General features: G+C 35.7%; 4 protein-coding genes and 1 long non-coding RNA gene across 5 annotated transcripts; 3 read left to right on the top strand and 2 right to left on the bottom strand.

Annotated features, from left to right (window-relative positions):
* Nucleotides 1-871: 871 nt before the first annotated feature.
* Nucleotides 872-5,328, top strand: LOC8286717 (BTB/POZ domain-containing protein POB1). The gene is made up of 6 exons (XM_002511905.4): nt 872-1,567; nt 2,484-2,603; nt 3,338-3,459; nt 3,549-3,612; nt 3,712-3,991; nt 4,278-5,328. The coding sequence occupies exons 1-6, from the start codon at nt 1,318-1,320 to the stop codon at nt 5,089-5,091; spliced, it is 1,650 nt and encodes a 549-aa protein (XP_002511951.1). The 5' UTR covers nt 872-1,317; the 3' UTR covers nt 5,092-5,328.
* A 681-nt stretch (nt 5,329-6,009) lies between these two features.
* On the bottom strand, nt 6,010-7,674 carry LOC8286718 (protein CURVATURE THYLAKOID 1A, chloroplastic). The gene is made up of 5 exons (XM_002511906.4): nt 7,391-7,674; nt 6,839-6,933; nt 6,628-6,735; nt 6,468-6,539; nt 6,010-6,295 (listed from the first exon to the last, which is right to left on the bottom strand). The coding sequence occupies exons 1-5, from the start codon at nt 7,551-7,553 to the stop codon at nt 6,230-6,232; spliced, it is 504 nt and encodes a 167-aa protein (XP_002511952.1). The 5' UTR covers nt 7,554-7,674; the 3' UTR covers nt 6,010-6,229.
* A 1,004-nt stretch (nt 7,675-8,678) lies between these two features.
* On the top strand, nt 8,679-10,907 carry LOC8286719. Its single transcript, XM_002511907.4, has one exon. The coding sequence runs from the start codon at nt 9,842-9,844 to the stop codon at nt 10,715-10,717; it is 876 nt and encodes a 291-aa protein (XP_002511953.2). The 5' UTR covers nt 8,679-9,841; the 3' UTR covers nt 10,718-10,907.
* A 182-nt stretch (nt 10,908-11,089) lies between these two features.
* On the bottom strand, nt 11,090-13,317 carry LOC8286720 (GDSL esterase/lipase At4g01130). Its single transcript, XM_002511908.4, has 5 exons — nt 13,003-13,317; nt 12,262-12,480; nt 11,997-12,154; nt 11,646-11,913; nt 11,090-11,551 (listed from the first exon to the last, which is right to left on the bottom strand). The coding sequence occupies exons 1-5, from the start codon at nt 13,262-13,264 to the stop codon at nt 11,286-11,288; spliced, it is 1,173 nt and encodes a 390-aa protein (XP_002511954.1). The 5' UTR covers nt 13,265-13,317; the 3' UTR covers nt 11,090-11,285.
* On the top strand, nt 13,071-13,689 carry LOC112537541. The gene is made up of 2 exons (XR_003081288.2): nt 13,071-13,212; nt 13,311-13,689. It is a non-coding gene; the product is annotated as an uncharacterized LOC112537541 (long non-coding RNA).
* Nucleotides 13,690-22,079: the final 8,390 nt, after the last annotated feature.

Consider the following 22,079-nt stretch of genomic DNA (forward strand, 5'->3'; position numbering starts at 1 on the left):
CTGATTTTCACTATTTATTTTATGCTTTTCTTTATACCGGAATTAATAACTTAATTTAATATATATATATATTTGATATATATATTTATATTTTCTTTAAATAATATATAAGTGGAGACCGATATTCAAGACTTTCATCTTTTAAAAGCAAACACTTTTACCACTTAAATTAGATATCAAATATTATATATATTTACATTTTGATACATAAAGATTTTATTTTGATACATATACTTAATTTTTTTTTTGCACGTTATATTTAAATTTATATATATTTTTATAATTTTTATTAATTTATAGATGAATAAATTATATTTTTAGTTAAATAATTATTCTAATTCTAAAAAATCTATATTAATTATATTTAATTATTATATTAATTAATAAATTAGATTTAATATTAAATATGATACTGATTCTATTTAAATAAATAATAAATAATTAGATCAATTAATAAATTAATTTTTTAATTAGATGATAATTTTAATTTTAAAAATAATATCTCAAATAATATTTTTAATATTATATTTTATCAATAAAATTAATGTTTAGATTATATAATAATTTTTATTTTTTAAAGTATAATATAAAAATTAGTAATATCGATGATATATAATACTTAATTAATAAATAGTTTTAAAAATATTATTATATTATATATTATTAAATTTTAAAATATTAAAATATATTTATTTTAATTTTTTAAAATATTAAAAATTAAAAATGTAATTAAAATTTTATAATTAAAATCACAAAACAATATGCAATACACCGATTAATAACAATTTGTTATTTAATTAATTTTCCGAATAGATAAAAGTTTGTTTTGTAGACTTGAGCCGTCAAAAGTTTGATAGTTGAGATGCCTCTTCATCTGAGTCTAGTGCCTATCTTGATATGATCTACTTGGCATTGCCTTCAAATTCTTATAATTGGTTCTTCCGTTGAGTTGGTCAAAAATTAGAATCAGCTTAACAAAATAATTAAACTCAAAAATAGGGAATCAATTCCACAAAAACAGAAACGACAACAAACAAAACAAAAAACGACCAAACTACGAGAACTGACTGCACTTTCAATTGAATTGGAAAGAAATGACAGGGCTGATATCTTAATATACCCCAATTTGTAAGCAAAACTGTTAGTATCTTAAAAATATTTCCTTTATAAATTTATTAATTTTCTGTTGCACAGAGATTGTAGCCCGTCACAATTCTCCCTTCCTTCGAGAAACCGCGAGGCTACCCTAAAACGAAAATTAGGGTTTCAATTTTCAGTTTTGCATCTTTATTTGTTTCTGATTTTTGAAGAGAGTTAATGAGAGGATCAAATTCGGATCTATTCGACCCTAGAACGGAAATGGAGTCGGTCTATTCCCGTGGAGCATCTTCTTCAGATGGAGACTTCGGGTTCGCTTTTAATGATAGTAATTTCTCCGACCGCCTTCTCCGGATCGAAATCATGGATGAGTCCCCTGACAATAGATGTGATGGTGAGGGATGTAATAGTATTGCTGATTGGGCTAGGCACCGTAAGAGGAGGAGAGAAGATATCAAGAAAGATAATGGTTTGTGCTTTTCCTTCTTTTTAAATTCCCAACCTTTTTCTTCTTTTTGTTTTCGGTTTTCTTTGTTTACCTTGAAATTCTAGGCTTTGTGTTGAATATTATTTTTTCCCAGCTGTTTTGGTAATCTATTGCTCTTTGTTTGGATGCTGGGAAAAATTTAAGAAATCTAAAACAGCGTCTTGCCCATGGCTTAATTGCAAAATTAATCTAATGCTTCTGTTATGCATATTATCAGCTGTCCTACGAATATAAAGTTGCTATCTTAGTTTGTGGGTTGTTGAGAAAAATCGAATTACTCAATTGTTTCACCAGAATTGCTTTTTTTTTTTTTTTTTGAGGTTTTACGTAGGTTGACATTTAAGATGATAATGAACTATGCCATTGAATCTCCTTCAAGCTTTCTTTATTACCAAGGGTAAATGGTGATTGTCCCATAAAGTTAAATGTTGAACCGGGACAGTACAAAGATAACTTCAAGTAGTAGGAGTTACTTTCTGTTGAGCTGGGATGAGCTAACTCTTGCTGTCTGTACAATGTAATGTTTTGTGAGATTGTTGAACAGATGAAATTTTATCTCTTAGCCCATCTTAGGTAAAATAGAGGGGAGTGAGGAAATTATAAAGGTAAAAATCTTAATCTGTTGCTATGTGCTCATGCATATGCTCTTTGGACCTCGTACCATATGCGGTTTCACCTTTACACACGTTAATGTTATTTGGTACAATTTCACATTGCAATTTCTCTAGCATATAATCTCTTCTTTTGTGGCAGTAATTTTACTGATTTCCTGACTCACAACACTGTCCATTTAAATGGATGTATATTTTTTTCTTCTGATACATAGGATGTAGCTTTAGTTCTAGTATCTATTTGAGGTCGTGCTGATTTTTGGTTATTGTTCATAATGTGCTTTCAGCTGTCGAAGTCTCTGCCGGTGCCGAGGAGCAAATTTTAAATCAACCTGATATGGAAGATTGTGTGGGTTGTGAAAATCAAGATGAGGATGCAGTGGCAATGATTGAAGAGCCACCTTCTGGTACTTTACTGCTAAAAACTCTTATGTAGTTCTTGCATTGAATATTTTCTATGTGCATGCCTGTTCTGTTTTTGGAGGACTGATGACACCTGTCTATCTGTAACGATATTATCATTTTTTTCTTTTCATAATAAACGATGTTATCACTCGATGAGGCCAATATTATCTGAACAAGATTATAAAGAAATCCAGCGGCAAGTATTTTGAAAAAGGATGTAAATCGGTCGTAGCCCTTCCAAAACTATTTTGGAGATTATTTAATGAAGTCAATATTACAAGTTCGATCTGCCTTCTGAAGTTATTTTTATTTTTATTGTTGTGAGCGGACTATAATAGAATGCAGATGCAGATGTATTGGCTAATGGCTATTCTGTAGCCTATTTTCTTGGGGAGAAACTGAGAAGCTGATTGGTCCATTGCCCACCTTATTAGAAGAAGCTATTTGATACACTTTGTGAAATTTGAGTTCTCAGGACTTTCATGTTATATTATTTCAAGCAGCATTATGATTTTTAAGTTTAGACTTAGAATTCCGTGTCATTAACTTTTAACATTTCTATCCGCGTACTGCGTTCAATAACCATGATGTTATTTCATATAGATTAATAAGAAATACTATAGTCAGTATAGATATTGAAAATCATTGTTGCGATAATAAACATGCAGTCATAATTTGTTGTTCTGTTTTCTCCAAAATATTTTGGATCAATTGAGTGTGCCTGGCACTGTTACAGGTGATGAAGCTGTAGATGGTAATGAGTCAACCTGGAGCATGGATTGTTCTACAGTTGTGAGAGTTAAAACATTACACATCAGTTCTCCTATTTTAGCTGCTAAAAGTCCATTTTTCTACAAGGTGAAGGTTCTATTTTTGCCAGTCATTGTCAATGTCTTGATGAAATTGCTGGATTGCATTATAGTTCTTAAATATTTTTTTTGGGGCAGCTCTTCTCAAATGGAATGAGGGAGTCAGAGCAACGGCATGTGACCCTACGGATTAATGCCTCTGGTATATTCAAAAATCACTGCCCAACTATTTTAATGTCTTCCTTATTTTTGGTTAGGAAATATTTAAAAGTACTAACTTCTCCAAAAAAATTTGGAACAGAGGAAGCGGCCCTGATGGAGCTTCTGAATTTTATGTACAGCAATAGCTTATCCACAAATACAGCTCCTGGCTTGCTTGATGTGCTGATGGCTGCTGACAAATTTGAGGTTGCTTCATGCATGAGGTATTGCAGCAGACAACTGCGTAACATGTCTATGACACCAGAGTCTGCTTTGTTGTATCTAGAGCTTCCCTCTAGTGTCTTAATGGCAGAAGCAGTCCAACCGTTGACTGATGCTGCAAAGCAATACCTTGCATCTCGTTATAGGGATATGACCAAGTAAGATTCGACTGTTTCTTTCTTCTTGTTTTTCTTTGTGTTTGAATTTCTTTATACTTGTGTGTCTGGTCTCATTTAGTTTTCCATACTTGTGAGGGAATGGTCCATTAATACTGGAAAATTTAGGCGGTCCTATCTATAATACATGTTCAACTAGCTGCAGTTTCTTAAAAGGACATATATGCCAATAGCTGCAAAAACAAATTTTCAGCTTTTCTTTTTCTTTTTTATATGTATATTGGCCTGAGTTTATGTCTCTTTGTTTAATTGTTTGAAATTAAACCAGGTATCAAGAAGAGGTGATGTCCTTGCCTCTGGCTGGAATTGAGGCAATCTTGTCTAGTGATGACCTGCAGGTTGCCTCAGAAGACGCTGTTTATGACTTTGTTTTGAAGTGGGCCAGGACGCAGTACCCAAAACTGGAGGAGCGCCGTGAAGTCTTGGGTGCACGCCTAGCACGTTTCATTCGCTTCCCTTACATGACTTGCCGGAAGCTTAAGAAGGTTCTAACATGCAGCGACTTTGATCATGATGTTGCATCCAAGCTTGTGCTTGAGGCTCTCTTTTTTAAGGCTGAGGCCCCACACCGTCAACGGTCCCTGGCTGCAGAAGAGTCTGCATCCTTAAATCGTCGTTTTGTGGAGCGTGCATACAAGTATCGTCCTGTTAAGGTGGTAGAATTTGAACTTCCTAGGCAGCAGTGTGTGGTGTATCTGGATTTAAAGCGGGAAGAATGTGCAAATCTGTTCCCATCGGGACGTGTCTATTCTCAGGCATTTCACCTGGGCGGACAAGGATTTTTCTTGTCAGCGCATTGCAACATGGACCAGCAAAGTTCATTCCATTGTTTTGGATTGTTTTTAGGGATGCAAGAGAAAGGAAATGTGAGCTTTGCTGTGGATTATGAATTTGCTGCCAGGGCAAAGCCAACGGAGGAATTTGTTAGCAAGTACAAAGGGAACTACACATTCACTGGGGGCAAGGCAGTTGGCTACAGAAACTTATTTGCTATACCGTGGACATCTTTCATGGCTGACGATAGTCTTTACTTCATAAATGGCGTCCTACATCTTAGAGCTGAGCTCACTATCAGGCACTGAGTCGAAGCTTTCTGCTCTTTAAGTTCTAACCCTTTTTGCTTTCAGTTTCAACTTTTAACTTATGAAATGTAATAAGTAGACACTGGGCACCGAGCTAGTTCTGGTTTGAAGGATATGAACAAGTTAGAAGTTATCCGTTTGTTCCTGGGCAATATGTAGGGAAATGTAAATGCGCGGTTGGATCCTGGGGAGGGGTTTTCTTGGTTTGACCAGTTAATGCAACTTTTTTAAGGGCCATTTAGCTGAGTGCTGCCTTAATTTACTTTTCTTACTATTAATTAATTGGCTGTGTTGTATCTGCATCATGCAATGCTCGGAGTCCTTAATTCTCAGATTCTTCTTTGTCAAACGGTATTGCTATTGGGCCCATTAAAGGAAATGGCCCACGATTATTGTTGATTTTTTTAGCTCGGTAATATGTCGGCTTTCTAATTACAAAGGGTAATAAAAATGATTTTTTACGTTTCTCTTTTTTATTTTTTTTCTTTAATTTAATAAGATATTTCTTTCTTTAAGATTTATCAATTTTCATGAAGTAATATATATTAAATTAAATATTTGCTTTTAATATCCCAACCACTAACTTAAAAAGGCGTTTATATTTCTTTTGTTGGTTTCGCATAAGATTAAACAGATTCCTCAAACCACACAGAGAGATATAGCGGTGCAACATTATAGCTCTTATATTATTATCCTAATTAGAAGTATGGACAAGCGAGATTACAAACTAGTTAAGAGTTTTAAGAACGTTATTATTATTATAATTATCTTTTTTATTTTAAGAAAAAGGCCTTCTCTGTCAATTGCCCTGTGAGTCAGTTATGTACACAAGGACAAAGAATGGTTGTAAAAAATGCTGGCTTCGGTTACGTTCGGAAAGGGAGTAAACTGCATATGGTGTATTTAGTCATTTGATCATATATAATCAAAGATTGTAATTATCCACTTTTAGCATACACATTAAATTGCTGATCCTTATTACAAAAACGAACTTGGGAAATTACAAAAGAGGAACATGATTCATACAAGGTCCCTAATCTACAATACAAGATACAAATATGTCTTACAGCAAGGGTGCAGAGTACTGATATTAAAGATCCACAACAGGGGAAGAATTTTGCATCTTAATCATGTGGATTTATTCACTTCCAGCAATCTTCTTCTTCAGTGCTTCAATATCTGTGGCTAGTTCCTTTCTGCTTGACTGAGGAGGTGAAATATGCTATGTTAGCAATTGGTTGACGAACTTTATATTATAAATATCATCAGCTGTAATCTAATGCTATCTGAAATTGAAGCCATCTTGAGAAGGTAGAAGCCAAATAAATAAAATATATTTTGCATTCAGAGCAGATCAAGCATTCATGTAGTCTTACCTTGAAGAGAAGGTATCTGTAGACAAACCATCCTGTATATCCAAGGCCGACCAACTCCATGATTTTGGGAAGCTGGTATAAAGTAAAGGAGCAGAATATTAGACACCTATTGAAAAGCATAGCCATTTCCTTATCATTTTCATTCAAAAAATTAACCCACCAAAGGTACTGAGTTGATAGCTCCAACAACAATTGATGATAGCCAAACAGCCACTATTGCCCCACCTCCATAGAGAACAACTGTTGACTTGTTTTCGAGTGCATCCCACTAGTAGTAATATTCAAAGCAAATTAATCGAGTACTGTATAATCAGAGATGATAAAGAGAAAAGCTTTTATGTAAAAATAACACTAGGCCTTTTGATTCATACCCTTGCCTTCAAGTCTGTGAAGAGCTCACCAGCATCAACTGGAGCAGACTCTTCTGATGAGGCTCTAATCTGAAGGAGAGAAACCCTGCGGGATGCTGGTTGAAAAAACAAAGGGGGCTCGCATTTATACAATTTGAGAATGTTCAAGTAAACTTTGTATGCAAGCTCATTTCTTTATCACAAACAAGTGTTCGCCATCTATGATAAAGTAAATAATCCCAACTTTTACTAGACACCATTGAACTCATTGATAGCAATGCCACATAAATAACAAGGAGAGAAACTCAACAGTACAATAGAAAAAGTCCACAATTTTGATCCTGATAAGGTACTTCTGTGCTTCAGGCAACTGATTAATGCTTTTCCTTTGTTGGCCAACCAACAAATCTTGCAGAAATTTTTTTTATTTTTTTTTAAGATAATGTTTTTATTCCTAATTGATATGAGCTGTAACATTTATTAAGGTCAATTTCTACAAAAATGTACAAGTGGGATTTACTTAGTTTGTCTTACATTAATGTAAATAAAAAGAAAAGAAATAAGTCACAGTACCTGAGACTTGTTTGATGGAAGGGCGGAGGGAGTTGGATGACAAGCGAGGTGGCAGGTAAGGCAAAGCAGAGCAACGGGTAGTTCTGTTGACAGTCGGAATCAAAGTGGCGGTGGTTGTCGCCATAGAAGAAGTAGCTGCCGCCGCATAAACCGTCGCTGCCATTTGGATATTGATGTGTGGCTGCCCGAACGCTCTACTCCTATCCTCTGTCCTTGGACTTTGATCTTCCGAGTGTTCTTGTTTGTTTTATGTTTATTTTTATTTTTATTTTTCTGAAAAAGTATTAATTTTAATTTTTTGAGTGTTAGTTTATTTATCCAGTGATGATATTTTTGTGCGGAGTTTCTGACTCTCATTTAGCTGATGCCACGTGGTTGTTCGGTTAAATTTGATTGGTCGATTCCCTATCTGCAATCCACGTTTGAGGCGCGCTTTCTTTCTCTCATATATCGCCTGCCCATAGTCCCAGTTTCAATCCTGTGTTCCCGGGTGTATACTCTTAAGTTATACAAATAGTTATCGTTAGTATTTTATATAACTAAAACAATTAATGAGCTAATCTAAGAAAAAATAAAAAAATGGTGGCCCAAATATTAAATTCAATTGTAACACAGAAAAAACATTTAAATTTGATTTTCTGATATAATTGTTTAGTCCTAAAACTCGTAATATTGCTAGTGGGTGGCTCATGGTATTGCCAAAAAGGACCTCGTAGATGAACCCTTTGTGTACTCATATAGAATGTGGCCTATGTTAAGCGTTCCAATTATTTAAGAGAAATGGAAAAACATAATGAACTCTTCAACCAAGCCCCATTTGACAGGCCCATTGATGTACCCACAGGATCTTATAATCTTTCATTCGGCTCTGTGGACCTATTTTTATAAATTCTGGAAATTTTATAGTCATTTTGTCTCTATAAAAAAGTAAAATTTACTTTTACTATTAGATAACTAATAATAATCCCATATGATAGACATAGAAATAACATATATATATATATATATCTAAATTTTTTTAATTAAATGATAATTTCAATTTTAAAAAATAACATTTTAAATTATATTTTTAATATTATATTTAATTATATAATAATTTTTTAGTAATATCTATTATAGTATTAAGCCTTATAATATTTTAAGATAATTTTTATATTATTGTACTAATAAAATTTTAAAATTTTAAAAAGTTAAAAATATTTAAAAATAATTAGTTTTTGTTTATAAAATATTATAAATTAGTATTAAATATAAATTTTATTATTAAATTGTATCTATTAACTTAATTTTATAATTGAAATAATAATAACGATGTAAACAACTAATTTATATATAACTATATATGCACTTCATATTTTCTTTTAGTACCAAATACATCATCATTCACATATAACTCTACATAATAAAAGCCCGATGGAGAAATTCTAACATTAATTTGAACTGCAATCTGCTCATCAATAATTATATTAACATATATAGAAAAAAAAATAATTATACTGCTATATATGGTCCGCCTCAGATCAATTACTATATCTTTAAAAAAAAATAATTATACTGCTATATATGGTCCGCCTCAAATCAGTCGCGATATCTTAAAAAAAAATAAGCCACATGAAAAAAGAGGTTATCAATTGCATTGTAGTCCTATAAATATATACAAAGAAAAATTGTTATTTATTATACATAGACAGAGACATGGAATGCATAGAGATGGAGTAGGGGAACTTTCCCAACTTCACTTTTACCTTTTCATATAATACCCAACTTTATTTCATCTATTTTTGAAAGTTATGGGACACTGCACTTAACTTCCTAATGCCTCCTTGGCAGCTTGGCACTGTTTTTTCATACCAAAAACCTTCTTTTTTAGTGACTAGGAATCTGTTAAAAAGCCATTGTACAACTAAGAAGAAGCCCTTCTTTTTTGGTGCCAGTCTAACATAGGCTCCCCAACAAAGTACATCACCCTCTTGTGACACATATTCTTGTTGCTGTATTTTCTCTTACCTTTTCTTATGACAGCCTAGTTCCCTCTTATTCTTAGGAAATTCTGATGGCATCGTATGATCCCATGTATCATTTGAAAATAAACAATAAAAATAAAAGTCAGATTCTTTCATCTTTTTTCTTCAAAACTACTCCCTTTTGCTAAGGTGTTTCTGGTTTACCTGCTCGGACATTGTCTTTCATCTAATACCAGACCACTTCTTGGGTTTCTATTTTTGCATCATTGGTCCCAAATCTTGATTCTTGGAAAGACACCTAGATCAGTCTTTATTGATCTCATTTCTTATTTATATTTATACCGACAAAGAAACGATTTCCTTTTTTTTTCTTCTTTGAACAAATTTTATTTGGAGTTATTATCATCTGTTAGTCTTCTCTATATATTACCAGTCTTTGGATGGATTTAAGAATTCTTTACTAAACATGTGAATTGGTGATAATCTGATGGGGTATAAAGGAAACTTGCACATTATCCACACCATCTTCTTGTTAATGTCCATGGTTCATGGCTCAAGCAGCAATGATCCCGAGTCTTTAGACGCATCAATTTACAACTATGCAGTGGAAGCATTATTAAGGCAACATACAGGTAAGTTATTAAATGTTTCTCTCCCTTCAAATTTCTCCGGAATAAAAGCATCAGTATTTAGAACAAGGAGTGGTAGTTTATGGCAAAGAGGAGCCAATTTCTCTTCCGTTTATATCCCATCAGGAGTTATTCCATTCCCATTTGTGAAAAGATTAGCTATCGTATACCAGAACTTGGGGAATCGGTCTTCTCATTACTATAAAGTTCCTGGTTATTCTTTAGTTGCTCCTGTTGTTGGTTTCATGGCTTACGATGCTTCAAATTTAAGCCTATTAGGTCGTGAAATGCTTCAGTTGAGCATCATGGGCGATTCCATTGTAGTCAAGTTTTCCAAGATTGTCAGGAAAGATGGCAATCCTGAAGATTTGAAATGTGTCAAAATTGGTGAAGGTGGCACGGTCCAATTTAGGAACGTAACTGAAGGTAATACTTGCCTCGCACAAAGCGACGGACATTTTTCTCTTGTTGTTCCATCTTTATCAGAAAGCAAGGTGAAGAAGACTTGGGAATGGTGGGTGATAGGATTTGGAATTTTACTTTTTGGAATCATATTGGTCGTTGTGATTTTGACTACTGCTTGTAAAATGCTGAGAAGTAAAAGGATTGCAGAAATGGAGGGAGAATCTGAGAAAGGGGTGGCCTTTGATATGAAATGGATTGGGAAAAGTAAAATGCCTTCTGCTTCAATGGTAAGAACTCAGCCTGCCCTTGAACATGGGGACATTCCTTGAGTTGCAGTTCATTAAGTTTCTTAGTAAATTTTTTCTTTCTCAATCTATTGTTCTTTTCTTTTTCTTTTTTTCCCCCCATATATGCATGGACTATTAGTAATCTGATGCATATTGCTGCATCTATGGTCACTATTGGATTGCCAGAATTGATGTATTTATACAGTTATAGCAAATTTTTCTATTTTATTCTCCTTTTGAGTATATACTGATACTGATAATTCATATTCCAAAATGTTTGGGGAAGACAGCAACTTGGCCTTTGTGACAGTAGTAATCATTGGCATGAAAAATGAGAGGATAATTAGGTCGGTACTAGGTTAACAAAATAGTATAAATTATACTCTTTCAAGAAGTTAGAGCGATCTTTGAATCTTTTGTCAGAATTTCAATAACTGCAGTCTTATAATTAAAGATAGCCAATGTTCTGAGATTGACAGATGATCTTTAACTAGAAACAGAATCCCAGAGAAAAGGTATTAATAAGCTAATATTCTCTGTTTGTTATTAATTCCTAAAATTAGGGCATACTAACATTCCCTTGTTGCTTCTGAAATTAATATGAATCCCATCAATGGATAGGGTGGAGGCGACAGTGCTGGAAGGAGAAAGGGGGGTCAGAATAAGAGCCACTGAGGATGGCCATTGCAATAATTTTGTTTGCTGCTTCTGTTGCATGGATTCCATCCCAACTTACATAATTGTAGGGATCATCACAAGCTGCAGCTGTTACTTTACTTCCATTGATAACTTTAGTATTTCCACAATAAACTTGAGAATCAAAGTTGTAGGCACCTCCTCCATGTCCACAACATGCTTTAATACCGTATTTAAGCCCTGCTCCGGAACAAATGCCAAATAATTATTAGCAAATTCAAAGAAATTCAGGCTTATAGAATCAAGAATATTGCGTCAGATAATACAGCCATACCATGAGAAGTGGGATGCTGGAACAGGTCTAGCAGAACAGCATGGATGTCTATATATACAAGGGAAGCATTTGGAAGTGTCTTTCTTGTTTCGGTTAGTGTCTGTTTCAACATGTTATTGTAGTCCATCACTGCGTTGTTGTAAGAGATTAAGCAACCAAAGGCGTCGAGGTCGCTGCTGCGAGGATGACCTACCAGCAGTGAAGGATAACAGCCTACTGGTGCAAGATTCAGCACCAGAAATGTACGCCCTCCTAATCCATATAGCTCCTTTGAAATTTAATTCATCAGCCTCAGCACTAATAACAAAATGAATTCAACAGCCTAATCACTTGGTAAAGCTACTGACTCACTTTTATAGTGCCAGCAATTTGTGAAACTACTTGAGGAAGATACTGCTTGACTCCACTTATACCAACAGCTGCTAAATTAGAAGTGAAATCATTCTGACCAATAAATAATGTGTAGATAGATCTTTTGAAAATATGTGGGGATGGAAGAGTACTCGATCCTGAGCAACAGCGGTATGGTTAGCTTCTATCAGGAACAATAACATTATTAGCTGGTGAACTTCGTAAACAACAACAAAAAGAACAAAGATGTTCATTATTATGATACCTCTTTCATTAGTGGAATGAAATTCTTCGACTTTAACTTTGAATTCCTTCATTTGGTTAAGCTGTATGGCAAGGAAAAAAGGGCTGAGACCACTAACAAACAGTGAAGTGTTCGGCATGAGCACAGTAGAGGCCAATGTTGCATAGTTGGCCCCATGTCTGTAATCAGATCCAATTGATTGCAGGTATGGACTCAGGAATGGAAATCCAAGAGCTTGAGCTGCCAATTTAGTAGTAATCTTTCCATCATGAGATAATTAATCATCACAGACTTTATAACCATAGTAAAGTTAACGTTACTGAAGAGTGGTGGAGTTTCAGGATTTCAATTTTCAGGAACGAAAAAAGCTGATAGGGAGTATTTCTACTACATTGTGATCCTGATTGAAGAAAAGGTAAGCACACATCTAGATAAGGACTCTCTATTTAAAATTGATGTGTATCATACATTATTAGGGACTCCAACCTTTTACAGCTTGGCTTTTTGTCTTCTGATAGGATATTGCCAAAACAAGAACAATGGTCCTGTCAAAATCAGACTTGTCTTCTCTATAAAAGATGAGGAAGAGTAATCAATCTAAAGTGATTCAAACTCACTTCCAAAACGATTTAAAACCATTTGTTAATGGAAAGAATTATCTCTTAAAGATAATTATAAAAGTAAAGAAAAATAAACTATTTCTTAAACATGTTGAAAGTAAAGTAAAAGAAGTGTCGGTGGGAAAATGATCAAAGGTTTTACCTAAGAAATCAACAATTAGCCTGCCATCAGAAGCCCGACCAGACGGTTTCTTGAAGTAGGTCATGCCAAAAGGACCTGACTGCGCTGGAAATGCTGCCCAAAAGCCTCCGGTATCAGAATTGGAGTCACCAAAGTTGAAGATTGCCTCAAATTCACACTTGGAGTGACTTAAACTATTTAGCATTGCCATCATCATTATGCAAAATACTGGTAACTGCCGGAACAAAACCGCAGGTTTTGATGGTAAGCGGAGCTTCGTCATTTTTTCTTACTAAAGTGGGTTCCTCTCTGTTTGCTGCTCTGTACAGGATCAAAACTGGTCTGTCATTTGAAAAAAGGAGGAGGTGAAGGGAGAGCAGTTCCAAAAGCAAATATATTTATATCATTGTTAATTTTTGTGATCACTTGCTGTTATACATAGTAACTGACACGTGGATGTTGATGAAGTGAAGCGGATGCAGATAACATTCTCTTTGGCTATTCTGAGCAGAGCACATATGTAGGAGAAAGAAGCGGTTTTCATGGTCATTTCCTTACCTAAAAGATTAGCAAGTGAGAAATTGTTACATTAATTTGATCTAAAATGTTATCTATATACAGTGACTTGCGGCTATGTATATTCTCTAATTCATAATTTCTTCTACGAGTAAGAAGAGTTATATTAGGAAGTCACTTTATCTTGATTAATCTTTTATGTTTTTGTTTCTTGATCTTTGATTAATCTATATGTTCTTTCAGTAGAGAATATATATATATATATATCCGCTCTAGGGTGTCTATGGTTTGGTTTAGATAATTTTTGTGCAGCCTTATCCAGCCAACGACAATAAAAAAAGTATGAAGAATTGTTGCCAGTTGATCCAATATATATAGGCTTCTTTCCAAATCTGAAATGCAGAGTGAAATGTTCCTTTAAACAACAATATGGTCTCTTTTTCTTCAAGCAACTGTCATGAAATTTGGGCTCGCAGTCTCAAGCTGTTAGGCAAGGCAACCATGGACATCATCTCGGCCAGTGCCAGACCGTACTGGGAAATTGGATTTTTCTCTGGGCCAGACATCGTTTTCCCCCAAGATTGATGCTACTGTAGCTTAATCCTGCTTAAGCTAGAAGCCCAATCTTCTGCTTTGTTCATTCCATAACTGGAGTTTAGTGCTAGTAGTAGCATAGTACAGCACCCAGGTGTAATATCCGTGAATACACGATTACTCCAGGGGTATTTTCGGAGTCAGGTAAGGCGTTCACATTGACCAATTCGGATCCAGAATGGGCGAAAAAGAATAAAATAATAATAATTTAAACAAAAATTGGGGATCCGATCTTTTATTACATTTTCGCTTCAGGTCCACGTCAAACTGGGACCCAATTATGTTGCGTAGCTAAACTATGTGCCTGCAAGACACGTCATCTTGTCGGTAACGATGCCTCGCCTCGTCTCGTCTGGTTAACCCTTACGAATAAAAAGATATATTTTCTTTTTCATAAGAAAAATAAAAGAAAGAAAGAAAAAGAGGAGGCCACCACGTCAGATCCCTCCCGTCATACGTCTTTTTCTCAGCCTACCGCATAACACGCATCATCGTTCATTTTGCCAACTAATCGACGGCCTACGTTTGATCTCTGACGTGGCTCTCTGACGCTGATGTCACACCCCACCAGGCCCAGTCACATGCACGCTTTTAATGTCACATAAGGATTCAAGCACTTTCTTTTTTTCTGTTTTTTACTTCTTTTAGTACTTGTGTAGCTCACAAGCTGTAGCTGCGATGGAAATACATGTGAGTCACCTTTTGTTTTTCAAATAATTCCTCTTTCTAAAAAATAAAAATAAAATCTCCATTAGTTCATTATACTTAAATTCCACTGATAAGATATCTCTTCACCGGTTTCCTATTTATTTAGTATGTCAGAATGAAAGCCTGCTTTTTATTAAAATAAAAAAGAACATAGAAAAATTCAATAATTTTCTACACTTCTTTTTTATAAATTACTTTTATATTTACTTTTTCAAATATTTGGTTATCTTATTTTGATCTATATAAATTATTTTTAATTATTATAATTTATATAAATTTTATAGAATCGTATAATTATTCTCTACAAGTTAAACATTTGGATATTTAAAATTTAGATTTATGAGTTTATCTAATAAATAATATATTCTTATTTTTATAAAAATATAAAAATTGCAAAAAAATTAAAATTAAAATTTCAACGGCATAAATAGACCGTGAATAAAGAAATATTAATTTTAAAATTATTGTGATATTAATAAATAAAATTTTAATTATATTATTTTTTAATTTAAAATATATATATTTAACTTAAATATTTAAATACATGAGTAAATTTATGGTCTAATAAAAGAGGTGAATGTAAAATATTTTCTTTCAATATATAATGATACTGATAATTAAAAGATAAATTTTATAAAAATTATCGCATGGTGAGATAGATAAAGTAATTTTAAAAATTATTACGTGATATATATATTTTTTAAAAATATAATAATCTATTAATATTACTAATGACTAATCCACCAATTATAAAAAATAAAAAGACTTAAAACTATAGAAGAGATGACATGTGAGAGAAAAAAAAGTAAGAGAAAGAAAAATTAGATCTTTTATCATAATCTTTTACTCCTTTTCCATTCCTCTCATGGAAGGGAAAAAGTAATTCAATTGTTGTTATAAAATTCCTTTTAAAGGAAAGACTAAAAATAAAATAGTGGATTAATAAGACTAAACCACCGCAACTGTTCACTGCACCGAAGATCATGAGCATGTACAATCATCAAATAATGCACATAAAATAATATCCTGTTAGAGGGCAGTAAGAAAAACAATCAATAATGGGGTAACACGTGGACTACACCTACGTGGATACTGCATATGACACGTGGGCCATCCAGGATCTCCAGAAAGTCTACGAGGCATTGATAAGTGAGCTGGCTACGCAACCTCCAGTGGACCCAATTATAGTGGGGACCACATGGTTTCTAAGTCCACCTACGTGGGACACGTCAGTATTCAGACCACATCTCACCGACACACGCGAAAGCTTGTGGGGACCGCCTCCTCTAGTACTCGTTAAGATTAATAAGATGCTTTTTTGGAAAAAAATAATAAACAATATGGGCGCCAATTGCAGGAAGATACTCTCTCCTTCATTATGTGGCGTGGCCACTTCACTATCCGTCCGATTAAATCCGTCCTTGCCGTAAGATTAATGTCGTATATGGGTCCCATCCTTCTGATTTAAATAACGTCTTTTCTTTTTTTCTTTTTCTATTTAAAAGATTACTGAAAGTGGGCGAGATCTGTGCGTACACGCGGGCCTTTGTTGAGGTGACTTGGAAAAGTGATTTTAAGATTTAACAAAATGAACGGCTAAGATTAGGGACAGCGTGATATTCGAGTCAAAACATGGAGTGCTCTCCGCATAGGAAAAAAGGTTGAGAAGAGAGTGCCACTGCTGCCGCACAAATTTACTCAACTACCCTTCTTATTCCCTTTTTGACCCTCGACTAGAACGCACACAGGACACCCTTTCTCTTGCGAATGCAATTCGTCATCGTTTTATTCTTAATTTTTTTTTTTTTTTATCGATATTAATTCATTAATATTGTTTCTCATCCATTACCCAAAGATAATCTAAAATTTAATCTAAATGTCATCCGATCGTTATCATATATATTATTAATAATAAAATTTGTATTAAAAAAATAATTCTATAACCAATTTTGTGATAATATTACTTTTTATTAAAATAAAGCTGTGGAAATGAATGAATCGATGATGATGCTCTGTTATCTTGTGGAATATGTCAGTCTTATCTTTTCTTCAAGCATACCTTGCAAATTTTGCTCATTTGCTGAAACTGGATTCCTTTAGGAAGTTGCACTGTATAATTTGAGGCGGCACCACAAATGGCCCCATATGACTACGCACCCAAACTCTATACTGTGGCCGCAAAAATACAAGGGAAAAAAAAAGAAAAGAAGCAGTAGAGCTTTTTCCTTTTGGCTAATCATGATTTGTGCCTGCACGTAAGTTCTAATTAAATCCAAGCAGCAAAAAGAAAATATTCGACTTTGCTGAGATTGCATGTCTTTCTGGTTTTTGGTAATGAAGGTTGCATTAAATAAATAAAAAAATGTACCAGAATTTGTTTAGTCTAAACGGGCAACTTATTTTACTGATCTTTATTAACTAAAAAGAATGTTGTGTTTTTGCCATTTGGATAAATTATTTGTACGACTCTGCTTCACTTAACATGTGTTATTTCGAGAGTTAAGGAACAGTGATGTCAACTTGATAAAGTCAGTCGAATACCTGCAACATAAGAGGGATTGAAAATGGACCAAATTCTCTATATATATGAATTACTTTCACTTAAACAAGTCAGTAATAGTCTGAGTTTGGAAAAGTGTTCATAGGGTTGTAATTAGTTACCTTGAATGAAGGTGATTAACTCGGATGAGTATGCGTGCATCAAATAGGAAGGGACCAATCAATACGATTAGTTCTTAATCCTTTCGTCTTCTACATGATGCAAATTACTCATTCGAATTTAATGAGATTCAAGTTTTTATATATTTTTATAAGAGTGGATGACCTATTAGAGTAAAATATTAGATATATAGATTTTAAGCGTTTGGAACCAGAAAACTGTCAAATTTGAGGAGAAGAGAGTTTGCAGTGGCCTGAGCTGTGGTGGTACTTGTGTGCCAATGACGCCCAGAGCTGGAAATTGTTGAGAGCCTAGACACGGTTCAGTATATACATTTGTTTTGAGCCAACACAAAGTTCACTGTTTTCATTTGCCATTTTATGTAACTGCTCATATTCTCTTATATTCTATGTTTGATTAAAATCTATGAAAAACTATATTTTATTTGAAAAACAAACATAAAAAAAATAATAAAATTAAAAAAAATATTTTAGTATTATAAAATGTATTAATTTACTAAAGTAAAATTTATTTAGAAATTCTATCATTTTTATTAGAATTTAGTTTAACTATAACTAATTTCATATTTTTAAAACTATTCAGGCTTTCTTCCTACATGTAATAGTCGTGATCATAACATCCGTCGGTATGTTATCTAATAGCAAGAGGCGCTTCCCTCGAAAATGTTTTTCGGTCTATCCCCTCTCTAAATTGTAAATTTTTAAAAAAGAAAAATTAGTAATATGATAGAGAATGTCTTCTTGCACCATAATTGAATTTGTCTCTTCGAAAAGTAAGCCCAAAGCCAATAATACTAGCTAACTAATTTTCAGCAGTTAGCATGCTATAAGGAGCCAACAATTGTTTTTTCTTCTTTCTCTTTTTTAAGACATAAATCTCATTCTTTTATTGTTTTCTTATTCTTATTCATAAAAAGAAGAAAAGAAAAACACGTTAGAAAGAAAAAGAAAAAGTCACAAATTTTCTTCTTTTATCCATATTCATCAATAAAAGACTCTCAAAACCGAGCATAAAGAGTAACTATTACGAGAAAGGACTCTTTTAGTGAAGAAATCAACCACTCAATTGCTGAAACACTTATTGAAACAGTGAATATCATCTATGACTGCTGGAACCGTACATCAGCAACTTATTATGTGCGGGAGACTCTTTTCCTTTACCAAATGAATTGCTCCTCTCAACGCCAAAGCCCCCCCAGACTGTCACGGGCTTGGTGTTTTCTACCAACGAACCGTGCGGCACTAGCTACTTTCTCGCGGAAACAAGTAAGCTAGTCAACCTTACTCTTCAAATGCTAGGCAAAATGCTAGCTAGGATGGCAAGAAGAACAAAAGAGAGCTTAAGAAAGCTTAGAGAGAGAGAACTTCTAGAGAGAGAAACTACTTGCTCTTCTATTAAGCTTGAATTGCTTGATGCTTACAAATGAATTCTCTAAGCTATATATAGGCCTCCACCTCCTCAATGGACGGTGGGGATACACTCGATCTAATGGCTAACATTAAGTATCTAGAATGTTCTACACACTTCCATACTTATCTACACATTATACATGCTTCTAGATTATTCTAGAATGTTCCAGATGCTTCCAGATGTTTTCAGATAACTCTAGAATGTTCTAGAATCCCTCCTTGCTTTGTAGCGAACTCTGGAGGCTTCTTGGGCCTTTGAATCTTCGTGCGAGAAGGGGAAATATGCGGGCTGTGACATTCTCCCCCACTCATTATGGTGACGCCCTCGTCGCATCCCCACTGTATGCCTCGATTATGCCCTTGAAGTTCCTTGGCAAATCTTTGGCCTTGATGGCGAAGGAGCTTTACCATCATTAAGCCTCCCTCCTCAAACTCTGAGTGTCTCTTCTTTCCATCCGCCCACTTCTTCATTCTCTTGGCGGTCTTGGTTAGAGGAGCACATGCCCTGTCGGCTTTCTCATGCCATCCCTTGTACTTCGGTAATGGCTTTAACAAACTGGCGGGCTTGTTTTGTTCCACCTTGTCTTAATCCAACAAAGGGAAGTTAGCATTAGTGGTGGAAGCTAAGTTTGCTTTGCTAATTAGTGCATCGGCCACTAAGTTTGCCTTTCCCGGCTTGTACTCCTTCACAAAATCGGACTCCACATAGGATGCTTGCCATCTTACTTGCTTTGGAGTTGGCTTCTTTTGCTTGAATACCGGTGGTTCACATGGAGCCTTGGATGGCCTAGTGTGGCTAGCATCCAACAACTCTTTTGGTTGCCTCCGCAACTCTTCGAACTCAGGGGGTGCCATGCTATAAGGTACTACTGTAAGCGGCCTCGTACCTTCTACCAGCTCCATTTTCTGATCCACCTCTCTCTTCGGTGGAAGCTTCTTCGGTAACTCCGCAGGCATTACATCCCCAGACTCAGTTAGGACCCATGTTATCTCCTTTGGCACTTCATCTTGTGGCGATACTGCCATTTCTTCCTTTATTGCCGTAAAGAATGACGGCTGAGCCTTCTCTACCCGCTCAGATAGTTGCATGACCGAGATCTTCATATCTTTTACCTTGGCTTCTCGTTTCAACGGTACCATGCAAGTATTCCCTTGCTCCAAGCTACACATGGTGTTGGCAAAGGGAAGTGGGAATGCATTCACTTTGTCGAGAAACTTTATGCCAAGCACTATCTCATAATCATCCATCGTTATAATGGAGAAATTCAAGAGGCCAGACCACTCACCGAGGCTTACTTTGACATTTCGCGCAAATCCACATGTTGCGCTCGGTGCCGAGTTCACAGCCTTGAGCCACCCTTGCTCCTTCGCATACTTGATGCCAAGTCTTTCTGCCTCTCTTACCTCGAGGAAGTTGTTGTTAGCCCCAGTATCTATTAATGCTTCTACCGTACGGCTTCCAACCTTCGCTTCCACAAATAACCGGTCCTTCTTTTCGGACTTGGGCATCTCAAATTTAGTTTTGATGGCACTGAGAAGTTGAAGCGACCCCATCTTGGACTCCTCTTGCACTCGTTGGTGTTCTTCCCTTTCTTCGACCAACGCAGAGAGCTTGTTCTTTGTAGGGCACTCTCTCGCCTTATGCGGTCCATTACAGAAGAAACACTTGATACGAGGCTTTTCTCCACCTTTGTCATCCTTGTTGCCATGGTTGCCTCCCTCTCTCGGCTTGTCAAACCTATAGGAGCCTTCCTTTTTATGGTGGCGGTCTCCCCCATTCTTTCCATTGTCGTTCCTTTCTTGGTCAGGCTTGTGCTTGTCTTGCCTTCTGATCTCTATCAAGGATTCGGCCACGGAAATGGCGGTGTTGAGATCTTGGACACCACGGCGCTCCAACTCCAACCTTGCCTAAATTTGCAACCCATCCGTAAATGCAAACAAGGCTTCTTCATCGGTATAGTTGGGAATCTCAAGGAGTGTGTCGGTGAATTCTTTAACATACTCCTTGATACTTCTCATATGTGAGAGTCGTCGCAACTTGGCCCTTGCATCTTGAATAACATTCTCGGGGTAGAACTGCTTCTTCAAATCTTCCTTGAATTCTCCCCACGAGTTGATGGTGCATGTCCCTTTTTCTATGTCGCCACTCCTCCTTCTCCACCACAACATTGCGGTATCTTCTAGGAAGAGTGCGGCAGCGTCAACCTTTTTGGCTTCTTCTACTAAGCCAAGTGCCTTGAAGTATTGCTCCAAGCTTCATAGGAAGTTATCAATTTCCTTCGCGTTCCTCGAGCCTTTATAAGCTTTAGGCTTCGGAACATCTAACTTCGATGGAGTAGAGACTATCATAGGCACGCTTCCACTTCCCTGGATAGCTGCCTTCTTACAGAGGATAAGCTCTTCCTCGGTTGCCAACAACCTAGCAACCATCCTATCAAGCATTTCCTTTAACGTCACAACCTCGGCAAGGAGAGTTTTCTCCACGGTCTTGGCTTGTTCTTGACACTTAGACATCCCCTCGTTCAAGGCAGCTTGCATCCCCTCTTGAAGCTCTTCTCTTCCATTCTAGAGCTCCCCGATGCGTTGGTTTAAATCCTAGAACGTATCTTGTCCCTCGGCCACAGTTAGCTCTACCTTGGCTAGCTTGGCATCCATGTCAGACACAACATCCCTCGACCTTCCTCTCTCATTCCTTGGTGGCTTGGACGGTTCTGGCTGGTCCTTCACAACCTCACTCTGGAGTTGCCTTACCTCTTCCGAAATTCTAGTAGCCTCACTTGCTCCTGATGTTTTTGCCATTTCAACGATTGTCTGCCCTTGCTCTGATACCAACTGTCACGGGCTTGGTGTTTTCTACCAACGAACTGTGCGGCACTAGCTACTTTCTCGCGGAAACAAATAAGCTAGTCAGCCTTACTTTTCAAATGCTAGGCAAAATGCTAGCTAGGATGGCAAGAAGAATAAAAGAGAGCTTAAGAAAGCTTAGAGAGAGAGAACTTCTAGAGAGAGAAACTACTTGCTCTTCTATTAAGCTTGAATTGCTTGATGCTTACAAATGAATTCTCTAAACTATATATAGGCCTCCACCTCCTCAATGGACGGTGGGGATACACTCGATCTAATGGCTAAGATTAAGTATCCAGAATGTTCTCCACACTTCCATACTTATCTACACATTATACATGCTTCTA

This window comes from Ricinus communis, chromosome 1 (genome assembly GCF_019578655.1).
Source record: "Ricinus communis isolate WT05 ecotype wild-type chromosome 1, ASM1957865v1, whole genome shotgun sequence".
NCBI lineage: Eukaryota > Viridiplantae > Streptophyta > Magnoliopsida > Malpighiales > Euphorbiaceae > Ricinus > Ricinus communis.

What these genes read in the sequence shown, in the direction of transcription:
- LOC8286720 (XM_002511908.4), bottom strand. Translation starts at nt 13,264, where the DNA reads ATGACGAAGCTCCGCTTACCATCAAAACCTGCGGTTTTGTTCCGGCAG. An exon ending in GCTAATTGTTGATTTCTTAG is followed by an intron (nt 12,481 to 13,002) that starts GTAAAACCTTTG and finishes CTAAATTGGCAG; the next exon opens with CTCAAGCTCTTGGATTTCCA. An exon ending in CCAGCATCCCACTTCTCATG is followed by an intron (nt 11,552 to 11,645) that starts GTATGGCTGTAT and finishes GTTCCGGAGCAG; the next exon opens with GGCTTAAATACGGTATTAAA.
- LOC8286718 (XM_002511906.4), bottom strand. Translation starts at nt 7,553, where the DNA reads ATGGCAGCGACGGTTTATGCGGCGGCAGCTACTTCTTCTATGGCGACA. An exon ending in CTATCAACTCAGTACCTTTG is followed by an intron (nt 6,540 to 6,627) that starts GTGGGTTAATTT and finishes ACTTTATACCAG; the next exon opens with CTTCCCAAAATCATGGAGTT. An exon ending in ACAGATACCTTCTCTTCAAG is followed by an intron (nt 6,296 to 6,467) that starts GTAAGACTACAT and finishes TCACCTCCTCAG; the next exon opens with TCAAGCAGAAAGGAACTAGC.
- LOC8286719 (XM_002511907.4), top strand. Translation starts at nt 9,842, where the DNA reads ATGGGGTATAAAGGAAACTTGCACATTATCCACACCATCTTCTTGTTA.
- LOC8286717 (XM_002511905.4), top strand. Translation starts at nt 1,318, where the DNA reads ATGAGAGGATCAAATTCGGATCTATTCGACCCTAGAACGGAAATGGAG. An exon ending in AGATATCAAGAAAGATAATG is followed by an intron (nt 1,568 to 2,483) that starts GTTTGTGCTTTT and finishes ATGTGCTTTCAG; the next exon opens with CTGTCGAAGTCTCTGCCGGT. An exon ending in AAAGTCCATTTTTCTACAAG is followed by an intron (nt 3,460 to 3,548) that starts GTGAAGGTTCTA and finishes TTTTTGGGGCAG; the next exon opens with CTCTTCTCAAATGGAATGAG.